Raw genomic sequence first — 21,599 nt, 5'->3', positions numbered from 1 at the left:
AATCTCACACAACCTATAGTAATTGAGGCAGTGTGATATTAGTATCAGGAAACACTAGCAATTCAATGGCACATGGCAGAGCCCAGAAATGGGACCTACGAACATACAAGAGCTGAGTCCTCCAGATCTGGGAAGTCGGTGAGTGCAGACAAGGCAACCTTTTCAACAAATGGTGCTAGAGAGTGAAGAGCCACATGCAAATAAGCTTAGTCCACACCTCAGAGCTGATTTTAAAAAAAAAAAAAACAATTTTTTAAATGTTTACAATTTCTAGAAGAAAACACAGATGGCTATCGCCAAAAACTTTGGGTTAAGCAACAATTTCTTAGACATGAACTAAAAACATCATCCATAAATGATCAATTGAGGGCCAGTGAGATGGCTCAGTGTGTAAAGGTACTTGCTCCAAGTCTGAGGACATGAAACTAATCCCCAGGACCGACATAGTGGAAGAAGAAAATCATCAAGTTGTCCTCTGGCCTCTAAGTCACATGTATGCCCTCCCCCACATTCATCAATCAATTAACGTGAACCGTATTAAAGATCAATTGATAAAGGCTTTAAATTTTATAAATTAAAAACTCTGAAAGACACCGTTCAACAAACAAAATACTAAGATGCAAATTGCAAAAAATATTTACAAAGCATGTACCTGCTAAAAATTTACATGTAAAATATAAGGACCTTGAACAACTCAGCAATAAGAGAGTAAACTCCACTGAAAATGGGTAAGAGATCTCACCAGACACTTACTGGAAAAGAGACGGAAGTAGTAGACAGAGAAATAAAAAGATGCTCAACATCATTAGCCGTAAAGAAAACAAATTACAGCCACTTCACACTTCACAGAATAGCTCCAGTTAAAGAGACTGACCAGAACCCAGCGGCGGTGGTGCATGCCTTTAATCCCAGCACTCAGGAGGCAGAGGCAGGTGGATCTCTGTGAGTTTGAGGCCAGCCTGGTCTACAGAGCAAGTTCCAGGACAGAAAAAAAAGAAAGAAAGAAAGAAAGAAAGAAAGAAAGAAAGAAAGAAAGAAAGAAAGAAAGAAAGAAAGAAGGAAGGAAGGAAGGAAGGAAGGAAGGAAGGAAGGAAGGAAGGAAGGAAGGAAGGAAGGAAGGAAGGAAGGAAGGAAAGAGATAGAGAAAGAAAGAAAAGAAAAGGAGAGACCGACCAAGGTAACATCTGACAAGGCTGTAGAGAGAGTGAAATTCCTACAAGCAGTTTGTAGAAATCTAAAACAAAAATGATGCACTTTGTAAAAATCAGCATCTTAAAACATTAGCATAGGGGCTGGTGAGATGGCTCAGTGGTTAGGAGTACTTGCTGCTCTTCCAGAGGACATGGGTTCAATTCCCAGCACCCACATGGCAGCTAACAAACCAGTTACAGGGGATCTGACACCCTCTTCTGGCCTCCATGGGCACTGCATGTACATAGTGCACATACATAAGTATACACACACACACACACACACACACACACACACGTAAACATACATATAAAAATAAATCTTTAAAAAAATAAAATAAATACAATATATCCTTGCCATTTGACTCAACAATTATCCTCCCAGGTATTTATCTGAGTGAAAAGAAAGCATATGTTCATAGAAACAGTTGTACAGAAATGCTGCTAGCCACTGTGACACACGCCTGTAATCCCAGCACTTGGAAAGTAGAAGCAGAACAGGAGAGCGGTCAAAGTCATCCCCAGGGAGTGGGTGAAGCCACCCTGGGCAACATGAAACACCATTTCAAAATGAATATATTTTTAAAAAAATGTTTATAACAGCTGTGTTTGTAATACAGCTGAAGCAACACAAACATTCAGCAATAAGTCCGTGTTTCAGCAAACGGCAGTCCAGAAGATGGAATACGGGCACCGTCAAGAGCAGTGAGCTGTTGCTGTGTCAGCAAATGCAATGTGTTTGCAGTCCGATGCATGCAAAGCCAAAGCATGAAGAAGCAGAGAGAGCTTTGCTACCTACAGTAGACAAGAGCAGCACTGGGTTATTTCCAAAACAACACCCTTCTCAAACAAAGGAAGCCCATGCATACTTATGTAGAGGTTGGCCCATGGCTGAGCATGCTTGGTTGAAAGTCTTAATTTAAGAAAGATAGTAGACACATTTTTTTGATTTCTTAGTTCAAGGATATGGATCATATATGTAAACGTTAAAGTGGTGGACAAAGGGGCATCTGAGCATGCTCAGTTTTCAAGTTCTGGCTGGAAATAAAGGAAAGAACATTTTGAAATTACAATAACATAGGAGTTTGCCACCAAAGACTCCTGCTTCATCTTGTAACTAACTTGTCACAACATGAATGACTCTTGACTTATGCTGATCCATATCCAAAAGTGTAGATGGCATATATAATAGTTATCTTTGTCAACTTAACATAGCCTAGAATCACCGGGAGAGAGTCTTGATGGGGGATTGTCTACAATGAGTTGGTCTGTGGGCATTTCTAGGGGTGAGGCTTGTCTGTGGGAAGACCCAGCCCACTCCGGGCGGCACCATTCCCTGGGCAGGGCTTTCTGAACTATGTGGAGAAATCAAACGCATCTAGTCTCCCTCTGCTGTGCACGTGACTGGCTCTCTCCAGTTCCTGCTGCTGTGACTACCCCACACGATGGACTGTAACCTGGAATTGGGGGCTAAAATAATCTCTTTCTTCCCTAAATCGCTTCTCGTCAGGGTATTTTATCACAGCAACATAAATGAAACTAGAGCCCTGTTTAATTCCATTTATATAGATGTTCCATTTATTCCAAAAGATGCCAAAATAAATTATAGTGACATAACACAGATAAATGGGTGCCTGGGATAGGGTGGAGCTGTGGGGAGGATTGGGAGGTAGGGATTACCAAGGGCTGTGATTATTCCTTTTGCCTCTGGGGCAAGGTATATCCTAGCTTTATTGCAGCTATAATTTCGTGTGGGTATGCATATCAAACCTTTCAAACTGTTTACTTCAAATGCCAATGATTTTGTGTTCAATATGCTGTTCAAATAAAAATAATATACATAAAAGAAAAATAGTCTAAAATTACTTAAAATTTATTCAGAGACCAGGGTTTCCACAGATTTAAAAGTTTTAAAGCAGTTAGTGAAGAGCACACTTGAGCTTTTAGGGTAGAAATATTGTTTCATAACTGAAATTGGATATATATGAGCATGATAATTCAATAGCCGTTAGTCTAATATATTCTGACAGGTGTTCTGGGGATGGTAAAATATACTTCAGCCCGGGCTTAACTCCTCTTCTTCCCTTTTCCCCCCTCATCACTTAGCAATGAAGGTGGGTAAGAGGGTAAGGGTGGCATAATTAAAATGGCACAATTATATGGCTCATAAAAAAACAGAATGGCTCCACCCACTACGCAAAGTGGCATTTTGTAGACCTTGAGACTTGCAGAAGGAGGCTTCGTTTTACAGATTAGGAATCTCAGGTACAAAATGAAATTAAATTGTTCTCTCGGGCTTCATCGATAGGGTAGAAGGACTCTGAAAAACATCCAGGGGCCCGGCAGTTAGAATCACCTGCTGCTCTCCCAGAGAACCCCTGGTTGTGTTCCCAGCACCCACTCTGGACAGCTCAGCTGTCTGCAACTCAGCTCATGGAGATCTGACACTCTCTCTTCTGACCTCCACAGGTAGTAGGTATGCACATGGTGCACACATATACATGAGCGTTACTTGTACATATACATATAAATAATATATATTTCTTAAATCCAGGGGCTGGAGACATGACTCAGTGGGTACAGGGTTTGCCTTGCACCATGAGGACCTGAGTTTGGATGTCCTCTACTCACGTAAAGCCGGACATAAGCCTATGCAACCCCAGCACTCCTGAGACAACACGGGAGGCAGAGGCAGGAGAATCCCAGGACACTCCTTGGCCAGCTGACCCAGTGTACACAGTGGTGCACAAAAGAGACCCCACTTCAAACAAGGTGGAGGGAGGACCAACACCCGAAATTGTCCTCTAACCTCCACACCAGTACCACAGCATGGGTGTACCTCGCCCCCTACACACACACACACACACACACACACACACACACACACACACACACACACACACACTTTAAAACACCCATCCGGGACTTGCGCTGTGATTCAGTGACAGAATGCTTGTCTTGCAGGTGTAAGATGTGACACCCTCATCTCAATCCCTACCTTCTCAAGGGAAAATATCCACTAGCTGTACACCTATAAGAACGAAGATGTGGGGCACAACATTAGTGACATGCTGCAACCAGGACAGGCCACACACCTGCTAACTTCCTTCCGACACTGCACCACGCTCTCCTCAGTCCTACTGTTCGCTGTCTAGTCTCAAGACCAGCCTTGGTATGGGGTAAAAAGAACTAAGACAGTATCATCATCTTCGTGCATTAAAAAAGAAAATGAGGCAAGGAAGAAGTCAAACTTTCACTATTTGCAGATGATATGATAGTATACATAAGTGACCCCAAAAACTCTACCAGGGAACTCCTACAGCTGATAAACTCCTTCAGTAAAGGGGCAGGATACAAGATCAACTCAAAAAATCAGTAGCCCTCCTATATACAAATGATAAATAGGCTGAGAAAGAAGTCAGAGAAACATCACCCTTTACAATAGCCACAAATAATATAAAATACTTTGGGATAACACTAACTAAACAAGTGAAGGACCTTTTTGATAAGAACTTTAAATTTCTAAAGAAAGAAATTGAAGAAGATATCAGAAAATGGAAGGATCTACTGTGCTCATGGATAGGTAGGATTAACATAGTAAAAATGGCAATCTTACCAAAAGAAATCTACAGATTCAATGCAATCCCCATCAAAATCCCAACACAATTCTTCACAGACTTGGAAAGAAAAATACTCAACTTCATATGGAAAAACAAAAGACCCAGGATAGCTAAAAGAATCCTATATGATAAAGCAACCTTTGGAGGCATCACCATCCCTGACCTCAAACTCTACTATAGAGCTATAGTAATAAAAACAGCTTGGTACTGGTATAAAAATCGACATACGGACCAATGGAATCGAATTGAAGACCCTGACATTAATCCATGCACATATGAACATCTGGTTTTTGACAAAGGAGCCAAAACTATACAATGGAACAAAGAAAGTATCTTCAACAAATGGTGCTGGCATAACTGGATCTCAATATGTAAAAGATTACAAATAGATCCATATCTGTCACCATGCACAAAACTCAAGTCCAAGTGGATCAAAGACCTGAACATAAATCCAGTTACACTAAACTTAATAGAAAAGAAAGTAGGAAGCACTCTTGAATGCATTGGCACCGGAGACCTTTTCCTAAATAAAACACCAACAGCACAGACCCTGAGCACAACAATTAATAAATGGGACCTCTCGAAATTGAGAAGCTTTTGCAGGGCAAAAGACACAGTCAATAAGACAAAAAGACAGCCAACAGAATGGGAAAAGATCTTCACCAACCCCACATCTGACAGAGGATTGATCTCCACAGTATATAAAGAACTCAAGAAACTAGACAGGAAAATACTGAACAGTCCAATTAAAAAATGGGCTAAAGAGCTAAACAGAGAATTCACAAAACAAGAACTACAAATGGCTGAAAGACATTTAAAGAAATGCTCAACATCCTTAATCATCAGAGAAATGCAAATCAAAACGACTCTGAGATACCACCTTACACCTGTCAGAATGGCTACGATCAAAAACACCAATGACAGCCAATGTTGGAGAGGATGTGGAGCAAAGGGAACACTCCTCCACTGTTGGTGGGAATGTAAACTTGTACAACCACTGTGGAAATCAGTATGGCGGTTTCTCAGAAAATTAGGAATCGAACTACCTCAAGACCCAGACATCCCACTCTTGGGCATATACCCAAGAGATGCTGACTCATACCATAAAGATACATGCTCAGCTATGTTCATAGCAGCACTATTTGTAATAGCCAGAACCTGGAAATAATCTAGATGCCCATCAACAGAAGAATGGATGAAAAAAATGTGGTACATATACACAATGGAGTACTACTCAGCAGAGAAAAACAATGAAAGCATGAAATTTGCAGGCAAATGGATGGAACTAGAAAAAATCATCCTGAGTGAGGTAACCCAAACCCAGAAAGACAGTCATGGTTTGTACTCACTCATAAGTGGATTCTAGATATAAAATAAAGAACAATCAGACCACAACCCATAGAACCATAGAGGCTATATATATAGTATGGAGGTCCCTAGGACGACTGTGGCTTATAATAATTTCAGTTTTACTCAATTATTGAAAAAAAAATAGCCAAATGAATGGAAACACATGAACTATGAACCAAAGGCTGAAGGGCCCCCAGCTGGATCAGGTCCTCTGAATAGGTGAGACAGTTGCTTGGCTTGATCAGTTTGGGAGGCAACTAGGCAGTGGGACCAAGTCCTGTGCTCATTGCATGAGTTGGCTGTTTGAAACCTGGAGCTTATGCAGGGACGCTTGGCTCAGGCTGGGAGGAAGGGACTGGACCTGCCTGGACTGAGTCTATCAGGTTGATTGCAGTCCTAGAGGGAGGATATGCCCTGGAGGAGGTGGGAATGGGGGGTAGTCTGGGGGTAAGGGGAAGGTGTGGGAGGGGGGAGAATAGGGGAACCCGTGGCTGATATGTAGAACTGAATGGTATTGTAAAATAAAATAAAATAAAAAAATAAAATAAAACAAACAAACAAAAAAAGAACAAACCAAAAGAAAGAAAGAAAGAAAGAAAGAAAGAAAGAAAGAAAGAAAGAAAGAAAGAAAGAAAGAAAGAAAGAAAGAAAGAAAACGAAACAACTCAAAATAACTCGCCAGGGGACGCGGTGAAGCCATCTGAATCCTACTTTTAGAATATTGGGTATGGCAGGGGCTGACAAGGTGGCTAGGAGGTAAGGACATTTACTGCCAAGACTACTAACCTGAGTTGGATCTCTAGAACCCAAAAGGAGAAAAATGATTCCTATAAGTTGTCTTCTGGGTTCCACACATGATGTGGCAAGTACATGTCCCCTCTCCCTCCCCAAAACAAATACACACAACAAAACTTTAAAAGAATAACATTGGCTTGGGACAGGTTGGGTGTTTTCAAAATAACTACATCAGAACAGCTACATTCAAACAAATCATTGAAAGTCAACTGTGGCAGCACACACTTGTAGAACCAGTATGCAGAAGGAGGGGCAGGAATTGCCACAGATTTGAGGTCAGCCTGGGCTTCACAGCAAGACTTTTGTAAACGCAGGGCAAGCATTCTACATACCCTGCATCTCCAGTTCTCTTCTTAACTCTCCCTCCCATTCCTTGCTCTTGTGTGTGTGTGTGTGTGTGTGTGTGTGTGTGTGTGTGTGTGTGTGTGTCTGCATACATGTGCATGAGTTTGTATGTGTTCAGGTCCAGGTGAACATGTGTGCACATAGAGGTCATAGGTTGATGTTGGGTGTCTTCCTCCATCATTCTGTGCTGGCTTAGTTTCATGTCAACTTGATACAAGGTATAGTGGCGGTTCTCAACCTGTGGGTCACAACCATCGGAAAACACCTATTTCCAATGGCCTTAGGCACTGAGGCGCTGCTCAATGGTAAGACTTATTATTTTATTATTTTTGATTGGGTTGACCAGTTTCGCTGGTTTGAAATTCTTCCTTTGCGGTACTACTGCTCATGTCCACGAGATGGCAGTGCTGTGCCCCCCCCCCCCCCCCCCCCCCCCCCCCGTGCAAAGCAGTGTCTCCAGAGTGAGGTAACCCAGACTCAGGACAAACATGGTATGTACTCACTCATGAGTGGGTACTAGATGTAAAGCAAAGGATAATCAGACTACAACCCACAGCTCCAGAGAAGCTAGCTAACAAGGAAGACCCTAAGAGGGATGCAAGGATCACCCAACAAAGGAGAAATAGATGAGATCTACACGAGCAAACTGGGGGTGAGGGAGAATAATGGAGGGCAGAGGATGGGGGATGAGAACATAAGGGAATGGGAGGTTCGAGCTGGAGCAGGGACAGAGTGAGAGAGCAAGGAAAGAGATACCGTGATAAATGAAGACACCATGGGAATGGGGAGAAACAGTGCTAGGGAATTTCCCAGGAACCCACAAGGATGACTTCATCTTAGATTTCTAGCAATAGTTGAGAGGGTGCCTGAGCTGGTATACTCCGGTGATCAGATGGCTGAATACCCTAAAACTGTCATTATAGAACCCTCATCCAGTAACTGGTGGAAGCAGATGCAGAGATCCACAGCCAGGTGGCAGGCTGAGCTCCAGGAGTCCAATCAATGAGAGAGAGGAGGGGTTCTATGAGCAAGGGACATCGAGACCATGATTGGAAAACGTACAGAGACAACTAGTCAAACTAGTGGAAACTCATGAACTGTGACCCAATAACTGAGGAGCCCCCATGGTACTGGACTAGGCCCTCTGGATAAGCGAGACAGTTGTTTAGCTTGAACTGTTTAGGGAGCACCCAGGCAGTGGGATTGGGGCCCATCCCTGGTGCATGAGCTGGCTTTTTTAGGGCCCACTACCTATGGTGGGAGACTTTGCACAGCCTTGGTGCAGGGAGAGGGGCTTGGACCTGCCTCAACTGAATGTACCAGGCTCTGCTGACTCCCCGTGGGAGACCTTGCCTTGTTAGAGAAGGGAATGGAGGGTGGGTTGGGAGGGGAAGGCTGGGGAGTGGGAGGAGGGTGGAGGGGGAATCTGTGGTTGGTATGTGAAATGAATAGAAAATCTCTTAATAATAAAAATTAAAAAAAAAAAAAAGAACTCGACCCACAGCCTGACTTCCTGGGAGGCACCAGAAGTGAATCTTTAATCCAGGGCTTAGTAAGAGGCATAAACAGTATTAATAAATGTACACTAAATGGATGTGTGTGCATGTGTGTGTGTGAGTGTGCACGTGAGTATGCAGGTACATGTGAATGTGTGAGTGTCTGTGTGTGACTGTGCGCATATGTATATGTGTGATGTGTGTATGTCTGAGTACATGTGTATGTGTGCGTGTGTGAGTGTGTTTGAGAATTATGCATGTGTTTTTGAATGTGCATTGTGTGAGACTGTGTGAATGTGTGTGTTAGGGTGTGAGGGAGTATGAATGTATTCATGTGTGTGTTTGAGTGTGTGTGTACATGTGTGTGAATGTGTGTTTTTGAGTGTGCATATGGATGAGTGTGTGTGTGTGTGTGTGTGTGTGTGTGTGTGTGTGTGGCTTAACAAAGCCAGATGACTGGTCCCCTCCCCCACTTTGCCCCTTAAATCGGACACGCAGCCACGCTCACCCTATGCTAAAATGAAAACGTTGTTATAACAAAAACATGCCTGAGGACGGTCTCATTTGTAAGAGAGTCTATGTAAGTTCGGTGACATATGCTGTGAGGGGGCAGCCCGGGCAGATCCTCAGGTCCACTAAGCCGGTATGAGCGAGGAGTGGAGAGCCAGAGCCGAGGCTGCTCCACGCTGACTTCAGACCCCGGCTAAGGGACGCTCTTCTCAGGCAGAGGAACTGCCAGGCAGTCCCCAGCCCCACCCCTAGCTCAGACAGCCGCCTTCCCATGTCGTCTCACTGTGGCCACTGTCCTGTGATGAATCTTTAAAGATTTTGCAGAGGATTCTAATTATTTGCTTTGGGAGTAAAGAAAGGGAAAAATGATTCCAATAAAATTCTCAAGTTTTTTTTTGTTTTGTTACCTTTGCTTCATTATCAAAAACAAACATTCCCCTGAATCCACTCCAGCCTCTTCCTGGCCTCAGTTTTCCAAAGCAATGGATTTGGATATTATTATCCTTTAAAATGTTACAGAATGTCTTCTAAAGGGCTTTGTAGGAGAACATCTTTCTGTACGTTAAATGTCTGAGTAATTTTTTTGATTCTTAGGCACGGGACATGACTTATCAAGTTACAAGAGTTGATTTCCAGAAAGTGGCCTTCACTGTAGACGGCTGCAAAGCTGTGAATCCCCCAGGGAAGCTCTCGGGGCAGCTGATCAGACCTAGTCACTTGCCTGAGACCCAGTCTGTGTCTCTACCATGAAGTTGAGGGCAGCCAACCATCTGAATCCATCCCATGGTGGAAAAGACCCAGCTCAGTCAGGGCTAAGTCCTCAGGCTTCATAAATGCCCACCCAACACAGTCATTAAGAACTAACTCTTTGACATCTGAACAAGAACCAACAATTCAGCACCAAAAACCACATCATCCATCCAAATAAGTATCAATTAAACAATTTGCTTTGGAGATCAGCTTTGTTTACTTGATTGTATCATTTATTTATTTATTTATTTATTTATTTATTTATTTATTTATTTATTTATGGTTTTTCAAGACAGGGTTTCTCTGTGTAGCTTTGCACCTTTTCTGGAACTCACTCTGTAGTCCAGGCTGGACTCGAACTCACAGTGATCTGCCTGGCTCTGCCTCCCAAGTGCTGGGATTAAAGGCGTATGCCACCACCGCCCGGCTGATTGTATCATTTAAAAGAGCTAATAAATTCCTATATTCACCTGCTGGTCGTCATAAAGAAGGACTTAAAGCATCCACTTTCAATATGAAGACATCATTCACCTAGGCCTTCTTCTCACAATAATATCCAAAACACGGAAACAGAATTGATCCCCCTCCACCTCTCAGGGCTAGCAGCAGAGAGCTGGGCACTTTAAGGAGTCGGGCATTTTCATCTTTATTTTAAACAGCCAAACGCAGACTTCTGTCACCACAAGGAGCAATCTGCTGCTAGGAGCTGCCCAAATTCCACGCACCTGCTTTCCCTAGTCTAGAGACAGATGGCGCATCATAAAAATAAAAGCCAGGGAAAATGCACAGAGAAGACGGATTCCTTCAAGAACTCGTTCTGGGGTCCCTGTTCCTAAAATCCAGAGCTACAGACACACACATTTTCTGTTAATACTTTAGCTGGGAATTTGGAAACTGATGCAAAACATTAAAAAAAAAAGTTCCCATAGCCTGGTTCATAGACACATGTTTACATATTCCCACAGGAGGGAAAGCCGACCTAGGGACTTTGATAGCGTATTTGGGGACTCCTACAAATGCCCTCAGAGCAGCTGTGGTTCCTAACCTTGAACACCGTTGACTACGGCAGGTCCTTTCCAGTTCTTTCGTACAACTCTCAAGCACGCCTCAATGGCATAACCTCATTTACGTGTGTAGGACGGGCACCGATGAGCGGGGCCATCATAAATTGGCCTCCTATGATATGGGTCTCCACAGTAATTATGTAGCATAGAGTTTCTCAATTCCTAGGAACCCCTGTAGGGCTTATTAAAACACAGCTTTGTTGGCCCGGCTCCCAGATACTCTGCTTTTAGTAAGTCTAGGATTGGACCTGGGAATTGGCATTTCTTACAAGTTCCCAGATGAGGACGAGGCTGGCAGCCTGAAGACCACTGGTGTAGAGCATCCCTTTGACACATTGATGCCAATAATGGTTCTTTGGGCCTGTGTCGGCTCCTCAGGAAATACCCACTTTGTACTGGGCACAATGGAAAGACCTCCTTTGTTTATATTAGATGCTGTCATTAGATACAGCCTGCTCCATAAGCACCTGCTTAATTCGATGTGGCGAGACAGCTTTATCCCTTGAGTGTGCAGGAAGTCACTGTCCGATCTGCTTGGTTTGGTTAGCTGATATGCAGCCTCACCAGCCACGACAAGTGGCCGATACATACACAACGTAGCACAATTTCTATAAAGACGGCTGTTGAAATCCAACTCATAATTACCTTATGATTTTTGTTACCTTTCTTTGGTTTTTCAAGACAAGAGTTTCTCTGTGTCGTCTTGGCTTTCCTGTTGCTCACTCTATAGACCAGGCTGGCCTCAAACTCATGGAGATTGTCTGCCTCTGCCTCCCAAGTGCTAGGATTAAGAGTGTTTGCCACCACCACCCAGTGATTTTTATTACCTTTCATCTTGGGTTTTAGTCTTAACCCTTAAAGAAGCTGGATTCTGCTTTCTTAAATCTCTAGCCCAATGGTTCTCAACCTTCCTAATGCTTCCACCCTTTAATACAGCTCCTCATGCTGTGGTGACCCCCAACCATCAAATTATTTTATTGCTACTTCATAACTGTAATTTCACTGCTGTTATGAATCGTAGTGTAACTATCTGATAGGCAGGACATCTGATATGTGACCCCTAAGGGGGTCACGACCCACAGGCTGAGAACCACTGCTCTAAGCACACTCCCATAGACTGAGCTGATCAGATTATGACAGATAGTTGATATGGATAAATTAAGTAGTGTTTAGTATTTATGCTCAACTGGTTTCTTCTATACCCACACTTGGTTAAATTTTAAAGCATGTCTCCGGCGCAAAACACTGCCATCCTCTTAACGTTTGTTTCATACACACTTGAGAACGTAAACATACCTTATTCAGCTTGACAAAATATTCCAGTCCAGCTTCCAAGGGGTTTGTATCACAGTTCATCTGAAAGGGAAACACAGTTCGAGTCTCGGATGAGCATGTTAGTTTGGTTCACATCAGAACTGTGCTGCCTTTAACGAACTATAGAAATGATCCCTGAAAGTATAGTCTTTGTGCTGCCTTTAAAAGGTTTAAAAGCACCTCACCAAGATCTGCCTGCCTCTGCCTCCAGAGTCGGGGATTAAATGAGTGAGCAACCTCCCCACCCCCCCACCCCCAGCAAGTCTTAGTACATCTTGGGTAGGGGTGAGGGGTAGACAAGTTCCCCATTACCACAAAGAGAACAGTAAAATAGAGAAAAAAATCATTGCCTTCATTCAGCAAATACTGGCAAACACTGGCTCCACCCTGGACTGAGGTATAAAACTGATTCAAACAGTAACATCGCTTTCTTATATTATTCTTTCTAGCAAGGGCACTTCATGGTTTTTGAGTAAGATTCTCAAGAAGACTAATTATGGACTAAGTCTCCCAGAACAGTATTTTTAATTCAAAATTCAAATGAAGTCTTCGGCAAATGCTGTCATTTAAATATAGCAAACACAGAAACAGAGCTGGGATTGGCTGCCACTGCTCCTTTATTTTAAAGATATTAATTAATTAATTTTTATTATGTGCACATGCATGTGTCCACGTCTGTGTGTGGCTAGGTGCAGGTGTCCTTGGAGAACCGAGGCGTCGGATTCCCAGTCCCAGAACTGGAGGCTGTGGGCTGCCCGAGGAGGATGCTGGGACCTGACCTTGAGCCCTCTGCAGGAGCAGTACGCGCTGTTACTGCTCTCAACCACCCAGCCGTCTCTCTGGCCCCTTTTATCTTGATAAATATTTGAAGGCTAGCACATGCTGTTCCACAAACAAGAATCTCGTGTGTATTATGTAATAATTTTACATAATTATGCTTCTTTTTTTTTTTTTTTTTTTTTTTTTTTTTTTTTTTTTTTTTTTTTGGTTTTTCGAGACAGGGTTTCTCTGCGTAGTTTTGCGCCTTTCCTGGAGCTCACTTGGTAGCCCAGGCTGGCCTCGAACTCACAGAGATCCGCCTGGCTCTGCCTCCCGAGTGCTGGGATTAAAGGCGTGCGCCACCACCGCCCGGCCATAATTATGCTTCTTAAAGTTCTTAAGTGACTTTGCTTATCCTGCAATTAGCCATGAATAGGAGGAGAGAGGGAAATGTTGATACCAGGACACTGGCTTCTGCAGAGTTCAGGAAAGAAAAGGGGAGGCAGGGCTGGATCTCAAGAGTGGTTGAATCGTGAGAGGATACATCGATTCAGGGGAAGGCCAATATTTAGTACTAAACCTGAATAAAGTTACAAGGTTTTGTCTCTGTTTCGTTCTTAAGTTATTCCCCCCCCTCAAAATTTTATTAAAAGATTCGAATTTATATGATGAGAACTAAGGAAAGATGAAAGGCCTTGAGATAAGCTCGGTGGAAACCATTAAACGTACAGAAACGGGACAGACGAGTGTCACGCCGTATTCAGTTACCATTGTTAAGAACTTTCTAGACTTCAGCCTGTTTTGTTCTCCTTATGGCAATGGGATCTGCTTGCTCTAACCTCCCACAGAGTCAACACAGGACTTACATAAACCAGATAAACATAAGGCTACTTTACACCACATAAAATTGTTCTTGTATTTCTTAAATCAGTTTGAGTTACCAGTTTGAAATTATTTTTCAGTCTGCTCAAACTTGGAGAATGTTTTTGTTGTTGTTTTCAGGAAAAACAGAGCGGCTTCGTCGCTGTTTCAACACTAGAGGGCGCTCTGGCACTGCTGGGAAACAGGGCCCTAAGATGGAGAGCAGCGGGAGGAAGCAGGGGAAAAAAAACCCACCAGAATACAGCAATGCTTAACTCTCAGGGGGCTGCCTCTCTGCACTCTTTTGGGGAGATCATGGAGACAAAACTGTCCTGTTTTCCTGAGGGCGCTGGCCTCACCCAAGTCCAGGCTGTAGACTGTGCTCTGAAGCAGGCAGGAACTGGTTTCCTCCAAGCTCCCTTCTATGCTAAGGCCCAAGATGATCCTACCTGAGCTAGAAATTAATTGTATGGTGTGTTTGTTCGGCTCATAATAAACCATCTCTATGTCTATGTTAATTCTGTAGGATAAATGCTCTATTTTACAGAAAGGCAGAATTTCCAAGAGATAAGCCACAGAACGAGCATGTGAACATGCAGGCTGTAGAGGATAGATTTAAACCCGAGAGTGCCCACTCCGAGGCTCATCTTTTCCATGGCCCCTAAAACCTCAGTGTCTTCCAAGGAAATAGTTCTCTGAAAAAGTTAGGGGTTTGGTTCTCTCACAAGTAAATAAAAATAGGTGAATAGGACCTGAATCGGGAATCTGGATCATGTGGTTGGATGCAAAATAAGAGTCGTGGTAACAGTACGTTTATGGACAGCTGAGAAGATTGATGGTTAAATGTCAGATTCATGGAACAAGGGCTTCTAGGTGTGCCTGTAGTGTGCCTTGATTACAACAACTGATGATCGTGACTGTGGACACTGCATTCCCCGGACAGGGATCCTGGATGGGTTAGAATGCACAAAGCCAGCCCCGCAGCTGAACGCAGGCAGGCAACCATTTCCAATTATGGACGTGACATGACCAGTTCCCTCAAGTTCCTGCGACTGTGACGTCCCTACTATGAGGGACTGGAACTGGAGCTGAGAGCTGAATTCAACCCCTTCTCCCTGAAGGTGCTTTGGTCTGGGCATTTTACCACAGCCACAGGAAAACAAAAAACAACCTAAGGCGGAAGCTCGGTAGAATCAATGGGTATAAAAATGTCGTATAAATGGTAAGCATTACCCAAAGAGAAACCCTTGGTGGGGTTATTGCTGGTGGGGACTAGAACAACACATATGGGACCATTGTGCCCGCCCCTCAGGGAAAAGAACATTCCTTCACCCAAGGATGTATTATGAGAAGAAAATGAGACACACATAACAGAGGAGAAAGCAGGGATTTGAGAGGCGATAGTCGAATCCTCAGAGTATGTCAGAAAATATCTGGGGCTCACCACCATGCGGGGTGAACAGAATAATACAGAATAAACATTATCCCAGAACCCAGTCAATGTTCAGTGGTAAATAAGGTTGTCGCCTTTTTCCCTCATCAAAGTAATCTGAGAGTGTATGACTTCTCTTTCGGCCAGAATTGATAGTGATACTGTCAAAACTTGCCCTCCATCGAAAATTAGATACAACCAGCACAAGGTTTTAACGAGGACGCTAGTGTTCAAACCTCTGATCCCCAGGCCCGGAAAGCTTTCTCCAGTCTTAAGGCATTCAGGGCATAGGTTCCAAAATTGTCGATCCCCTCCTCCTGGCCTGCGTTCATGATGAGTTCATACAGCGCTGCGGAGTCTTCACGTCTGTGGTACAGCTCCCACCCCAGCTCACCTGAAAGGCACGGGCAGAGCCCACACAGGAGTGCACTCACGTACCTTAGCTGACACACTCAGGGGGCGCCCCACTCACACATCGCAGTCCTCGCCAGTTTTTAGCAGAACAGCTCACAAGGAGCAGGCCACCTCATCTCACAGGTCATTTGCGTACAGTCCTGGCTCCTACCCAGAGGGCGGATGCTGCATGATTCATCATCTCCAGAGACAGACAGACTCTAGTCAGGACTTACCTCCCACCCTGGACCTTGGCTTCATCCCAGGCCTCGACTGTTTCAGGACAATGATAGGTAAACAGTTAGCATGTATTTTCAAGGGGTTCAGCCGGGTATGGGGAGGACATCTATGATGCCTACACTCAGAAAGCTGAGGAAGGATTGTGACTGCAGGGCTAACCTGGGCTACGGAAACACTGTCTAAAAACAAAGTAAAAGCCTTAAAGAGCCAGTTCAGACAGTAATGTACTTACCATGTACTTAAGCATGAAGGAAGGCGTGAGTTCGATCACACATATTTTTAAAAAGCGCAGGGTGGCGTAGGGGGTACACAATGCCTCAGTGAGTAAAGGTGGCTGCTGCCAAGCCTGATGACCTGTGTTTGATCCCTGAGACCCACACACTGGAAAGAAAGAACTGGCTCTTGCCAGTCACTCTGTACCCTGGGGAAGCAGGCACTCTCTCTGGCCAGCCAACGAGGTAACATCCAGGGCTGATCTCTGGCCCTCACATGTACACATGTGGACCCCCACAAACATGCTCACACACACATGCTCACACACACAAAAACAGGTGATAATGGAGTTCAAGGTTTAGGCACTCCAGTTTCCAACCCAAGAACCACAAGCCTCTAAACATATAAAGAATGTGAAATTATTCATATTTCTTTCTCATGGATAGTCAGCTATATAGTCTTCAACTCTTTTGCTTCTCATCCCCCCGCCCCCAACATGATCCTTTTATTCACCACTAAAGCTAGGTGCTAGAAAACCAAAGAAAAGACAATTACAATCCAAAGACTCCTTATTTTTATCCCAGTCTCCCTTTTTACCAAGGTTGGGAAAAGTTAGCATGGACAGCCAGGGATTTACGATGTTAACAGTGAGCACGCTCCTTGTACCCCATCATCACGGTTGATAATGATGGACTTCACCAGGATACCACCAGAGCAGGAGCAACATGGAGCGAGGTGAATGCCTGGGCACACAGCGCCCCTTCAGCAAGGGGACACAGGAGTGACAGGAACTAGAGGTAAGCCTGAGTGTCACTGGGGAATGATACATACTCTGTGCAAAGCTGGATAAAGGCCCCCCAATGAACATACAACAGTGTGGGGGGGGGATAGCCAGGGACCATGCTCTAGTGCAATGGTTCTCAACCCGTGGGCCTCGACCCCTTTGGGGGTCAACCAACCTTTTCACAGGGGTCACCTAAGACCATCAGGAAACACAGGCATTTGCATTATGATTCATAACAGTATCAAAATTAGTTATGAAGTAGTAACAAAAATAACTGTATGGTCACCACAGCATGGGGAACTGTACCAAAGGGTCACAGCATTAGGAAGGTTGAGAACCACTGCCCTAGTGGAAAGCTTGGCATGGGCACATCAGGCTGGAAGCCTGTGAGAGTTCCCACACAGTCTGCTGACTGGGCTCTTCCAGTTACCCCAATGGCCGTCCTTTGCTCCTTTCTTGTCTGCCCTTCCAAAGAGAAGCAACTAGAAATGGGTGGAAAGGGAGTAGGAATGGCCAGACAGACTTCTTTCCTTAGAGTTGGGCAGAAGAAATCTTCCTTCAAAATCAGAGAAAGTGGGGGAGGGGGTGTGCATGAGTGGTCCTGTGTAAATATGAGTGTGTGTGGGAGTGAGCATGTGAGTGTGAGAGTGTGGAAAGGTGAGCATGAGTGTGTGGGAAGGTGAGTGTGTGCACTGAAGGGTGTGACTGTGAGGGGGGGGTAATGTGTGAGCATGTGAGTATGTGTGAGCATGCATTGTGAGGGTATGACTGTGTGTGTGGGTATGTGTGAGTGTGTGTGTGAGCATGCATTGTGAGGGTATGACTGTGTGTGTGGGTATGTGTGAGTGTGTGTGTGAGCATGCATTGTGAGGGTATGACTGTGTGTGTGGGTATGTGTGAATGTGTGTGTGTAAGTGAGTGTGTGTATGTGTGAGAGAGAGAGAGCATGCATTGTGAGGGAATGACTGTGTGTGGGGTATGTGTGAGTGTGTGTGTGTGTGTGTGTGTGTGTGTGTATGAGCATGCATAGTGAGGGTACGACTGTGTGAGTGTGCATCTGTGACTGTGTGTGTTCTATTTCTGGTAGCCTTTCCTTACTATGGGTTGTTTTCCAATTCTTACCAGTATAAGAGATCCTTATAGCAGTGACAGGAATGTCAGACATCTTTAAAGTCTTGGTTTGAAGAAACTTGAAAACATCATCACTGAGATCTTCTGAGGTCAGCTTCTGAAGGACGCACCTTGCATATGGCCCTGCCACTCCCAGGACCCCAAGATCATCAGTTATGTTTCGAATTTCAACATTATATCCACCTCTGACAGCTGCTTCTTCAATCCATCTGCATTGGGGTCATAAGCACTGTGTAAACGTCGCTTGAATAATGCATGCTTCGAACGTATTATGTCTCTGAAGACTTGCTTCAAGTTAGGAATTATCAGAAAGTCCCTAGAGGGTCATGTCATGCAGCCACATCACTTTAAAAGTTGACAAAACTGAGTCCCCGAGAGGTAAAGAGATTCTCTTTAAATTGCCCACTTAAGACTCGGGAGGGAATTTTCCAGGTAACAAGAATTGTCCGGTTTAAATGAGCTTTGCCACAGTTATAAATAGTGATGGTTCTGTTGCATTTGAACTAATGGTTCCATCTCCAAAAATTAATTTAAACCTGAGTTTGCTTCAATGCCTGTATACAAGATGTACACTTGTGCTGCTAGCCATTAATAATGTGCCTGCCACCAGACACATAATTGCGCTGACAATCACGAAGAAAAAAGAAAAACTCTGCTCTCAATTTCTAGGCCTTGATGAGGTTTTGGAAGGCAGCTCTCTGGCCTGTCTGTAATTTATTGAGCCATCCCTGGAGCCCTGGGAGTCTATCACAGTGTTCGTCTAGACGAGGAGAGGCTTTAGTGGCTAAGGTGACCTCCACACCCCTTACACTCGCTCATCAGATTTCCATAATTCTACAACTAAGGTGAGACTGAGTCAGACCCTGATTTAATAATAACGTCCTGCAGCCTTGCTGAATACTAAACTGAGGATGGAAACCTCACAGCAACTGGAGGTCCCGGCAAAGGCAGGTCAGCAATTTTTAGTTGTGAGCAGTGTCTACAGGTATCACAGAGGGAGACAATAATTAAGGGAGTAGGCTGGCTGAAGTGAACCCAGTGGGGTACCTTAATCAGTCATGCAGACTTGAGTGGGTGACTTTAACCCACACCTGTTTCCTCATCTGAAAATGTGGATAATTCAAACGTTGCAAAATCTTTTTATTTGGCACATGCATGTATATGCATACATGTTGTATGTATGTGCACATGCATGTGTGTGCGTGTGTAGAGAACCAAAATTTCACATTGACTATCTTCCTTGATGGCATTCCACCTTATAGTTTGAGGCAGGGTCTCTCACCTGAACCCGATGCTTGTCTACTTAGATAGTGTAGCTAGCCAGCTTGCTCTGGAGATGCGCCGTCTCTGCCTCCTAAGTGCTGGGATTACCTGCAAACCACGGTGCCTGTCTGCCATTATATGGTTGCTGGGGAGTCTAAACTCCAGCTCTCGTGTTTGTGAAGGATGCAGCTACCTACAGAACCATCTCCCCAGCCCCTGCAAAATCTAAGAGAATTCACTGAGGTCATGTCTGAAAGGAGTTCTGGCTCACTGATGATGTTTAATAAATAAGAGTCAATATTATCAGAACCAGTATGCCTGCTGGATGGGTGACCTTGTGGAGTGGGCAGGGGCTCTTGCTTCAACTATTCCTATAAAACACACGAGGTTTAGTCACATTGATGAGGTTTAAGAATTAAAGTCAGGGGCTGGAGAAATGACTCAGTGATTAAGAGAGTCGAGGCTCATACAGAGTGGAATATGGTTCTCAGCACGCAGGTATGATTCACACCAACCTGTAACTCCAGCTCCAGGGGATATGATGCCCTATTCTGGCCTCTTCAGGCACCTGCATGCACAAACACACACATACACATACTCACACACACACTCACTCACACATACATTCACACACACACTCAAATACACACACACACATTTTAAAAAAGAACTCAAGTTGTTCTTTAAGTACTGTGTGATGATTATCTTTGTTTTATTTATGTGTGGGTGTATTTTGCCTACATGTATGTTTGTGCATCATGTATGTGCCTGGAAATCCCAGAGGCCAGAAAAAGACATCAGATCCCCTGGAACTGTAGTTAAAATGGTTATGAGCTGCCACATTGGTGCTGGGAATCAAACCCTGGTCCTCTGGAAGAGATACCAGTGCTGCTAATGCTAAACCACCCCTCCAGTCACCATGAATTGTATCTCTAATTGTCAACTTGATGCAATCTAGAGTTATCTGGGGAAAGAGTCTCAGTGGAGAATGGTAGCCTGCGGACATTTCTGTGGGGGCGTTGTCTTAAGTTAAATGATGTAGGAAGACTCATCCCATTGTGGTAGCACTCTTCCCCAGGCAGGGGGTCCTAAACTGTGTGAGAGTAGAAAATGGAGCTGCATACAAGCAAGTGATTGCTGTGGGATAATGCTCTTGTGCACTGAAAAGAATTGTCACTCAAATTGGTTTAATAAAATGCTGATTGACCAGTAGACAGGCAGGAAGTATAGGTGGGGTGACCAGATGAGGAGAATTCTGGGAAGAGGAAGGGCAGAGTCAGGAGTCACCAGCCAGATGCAGAGGAAGCAAGATGAGAATGCCAGACTGAGAAAAGGTACCAAGTCATGTGGCTAAACATAAATAAGAATTTTGGGTTAATTTAAGTGTAAGAAAGAGGAGAGAGAGGTAGCTCAGCAGTTAAGAGCACTGACTGATGCTCCAGAGGAACTGGGTTCAATTCCTAGGCTGTCAGGTGTCCATTCATGCCAGGATAAAATAAAGAAAAATAAATATAGGAAGGAAGAATTTAAGTGTAAGAGCTAGTTAGTAATAAGCCTGAGCTACTGGCCAAGCATTTATAAGTAATATTAAGCCTCCAAGTCAATCATTTGGGAAGTGGCTGCCAGGTATTTGGGAGGTGCTAGCTGGACAGAAACTTTTGCCTACAAGTGACTTTGCATGCTTTCTCTTGATTGCACATGGAATATGAGTAGCTGCTTGAAGTCCCACCTGCCTTGACTTCCCCACAATGATGGACTACAGCCCGAAGTTGCAAACTGAACTCAGTGCCTTCCTTCTCTGAATTGCTTTTTGTCAAGGTATTTTATCGCAGCAAGAGAAATTAAACCTGAATGTGCTGGCACAAGAGAAACTCTTGTAAGATTGAGGCAGGGTGTCACTGGTTCAAAATCATTTTACTGGATGCGTATTTACCTAAGATCGTGAAGTTCCGATCCAGAGCCGGTAATCAACAGGAACTCGCCCAGAGACTGGTGCGAAACAGTCAGCTCAGCATACACTCGACCTTTGGGGGTCAACATGTGACTTATGTTTGTAAACCCCACCTGCTCAAAAGAATTTAAAATCATT

General features: G+C 44.1%; 1 protein-coding gene across 1 annotated transcript in view; it reads right to left on the bottom strand.

Annotated features, from left to right (window-relative positions):
• The window catches only part of Dmgdh (dimethylglycine dehydrogenase), a 76,835-nt gene that overhangs the window by 18,149 nt on the left and 37,087 nt on the right, over nt 1-21,599 (bottom strand). The window contains exons 11-14 of the mRNA XM_042261632.2: nt 21,444-21,574; nt 18,239-18,456; nt 15,723-15,880; nt 12,417-12,476 (exon numbers count right to left, since the gene is read on the bottom strand). Coding sequence (XP_042117566.2) covers nt 12,417-12,476; nt 15,723-15,880; nt 18,239-18,456; nt 21,444-21,574 — 567 coding nt within the window. The remainder of the gene's footprint in view (nt 1-12,416; nt 12,477-15,722; nt 15,881-18,238; nt 18,457-21,443; nt 21,575-21,599) is intronic.

Source organism: Peromyscus maniculatus, chromosome 15, assembly GCF_049852395.1.
Source record: "Peromyscus maniculatus bairdii isolate BWxNUB_F1_BW_parent chromosome 15, HU_Pman_BW_mat_3.1, whole genome shotgun sequence".
Taxonomy (NCBI): Eukaryota; Metazoa; Chordata; class Mammalia; order Rodentia; family Cricetidae; genus Peromyscus; species Peromyscus maniculatus.
Note: the sequence above shows the minus strand (reverse complement) of the source record. Positions and strands in the feature narration are given on the sequence as shown.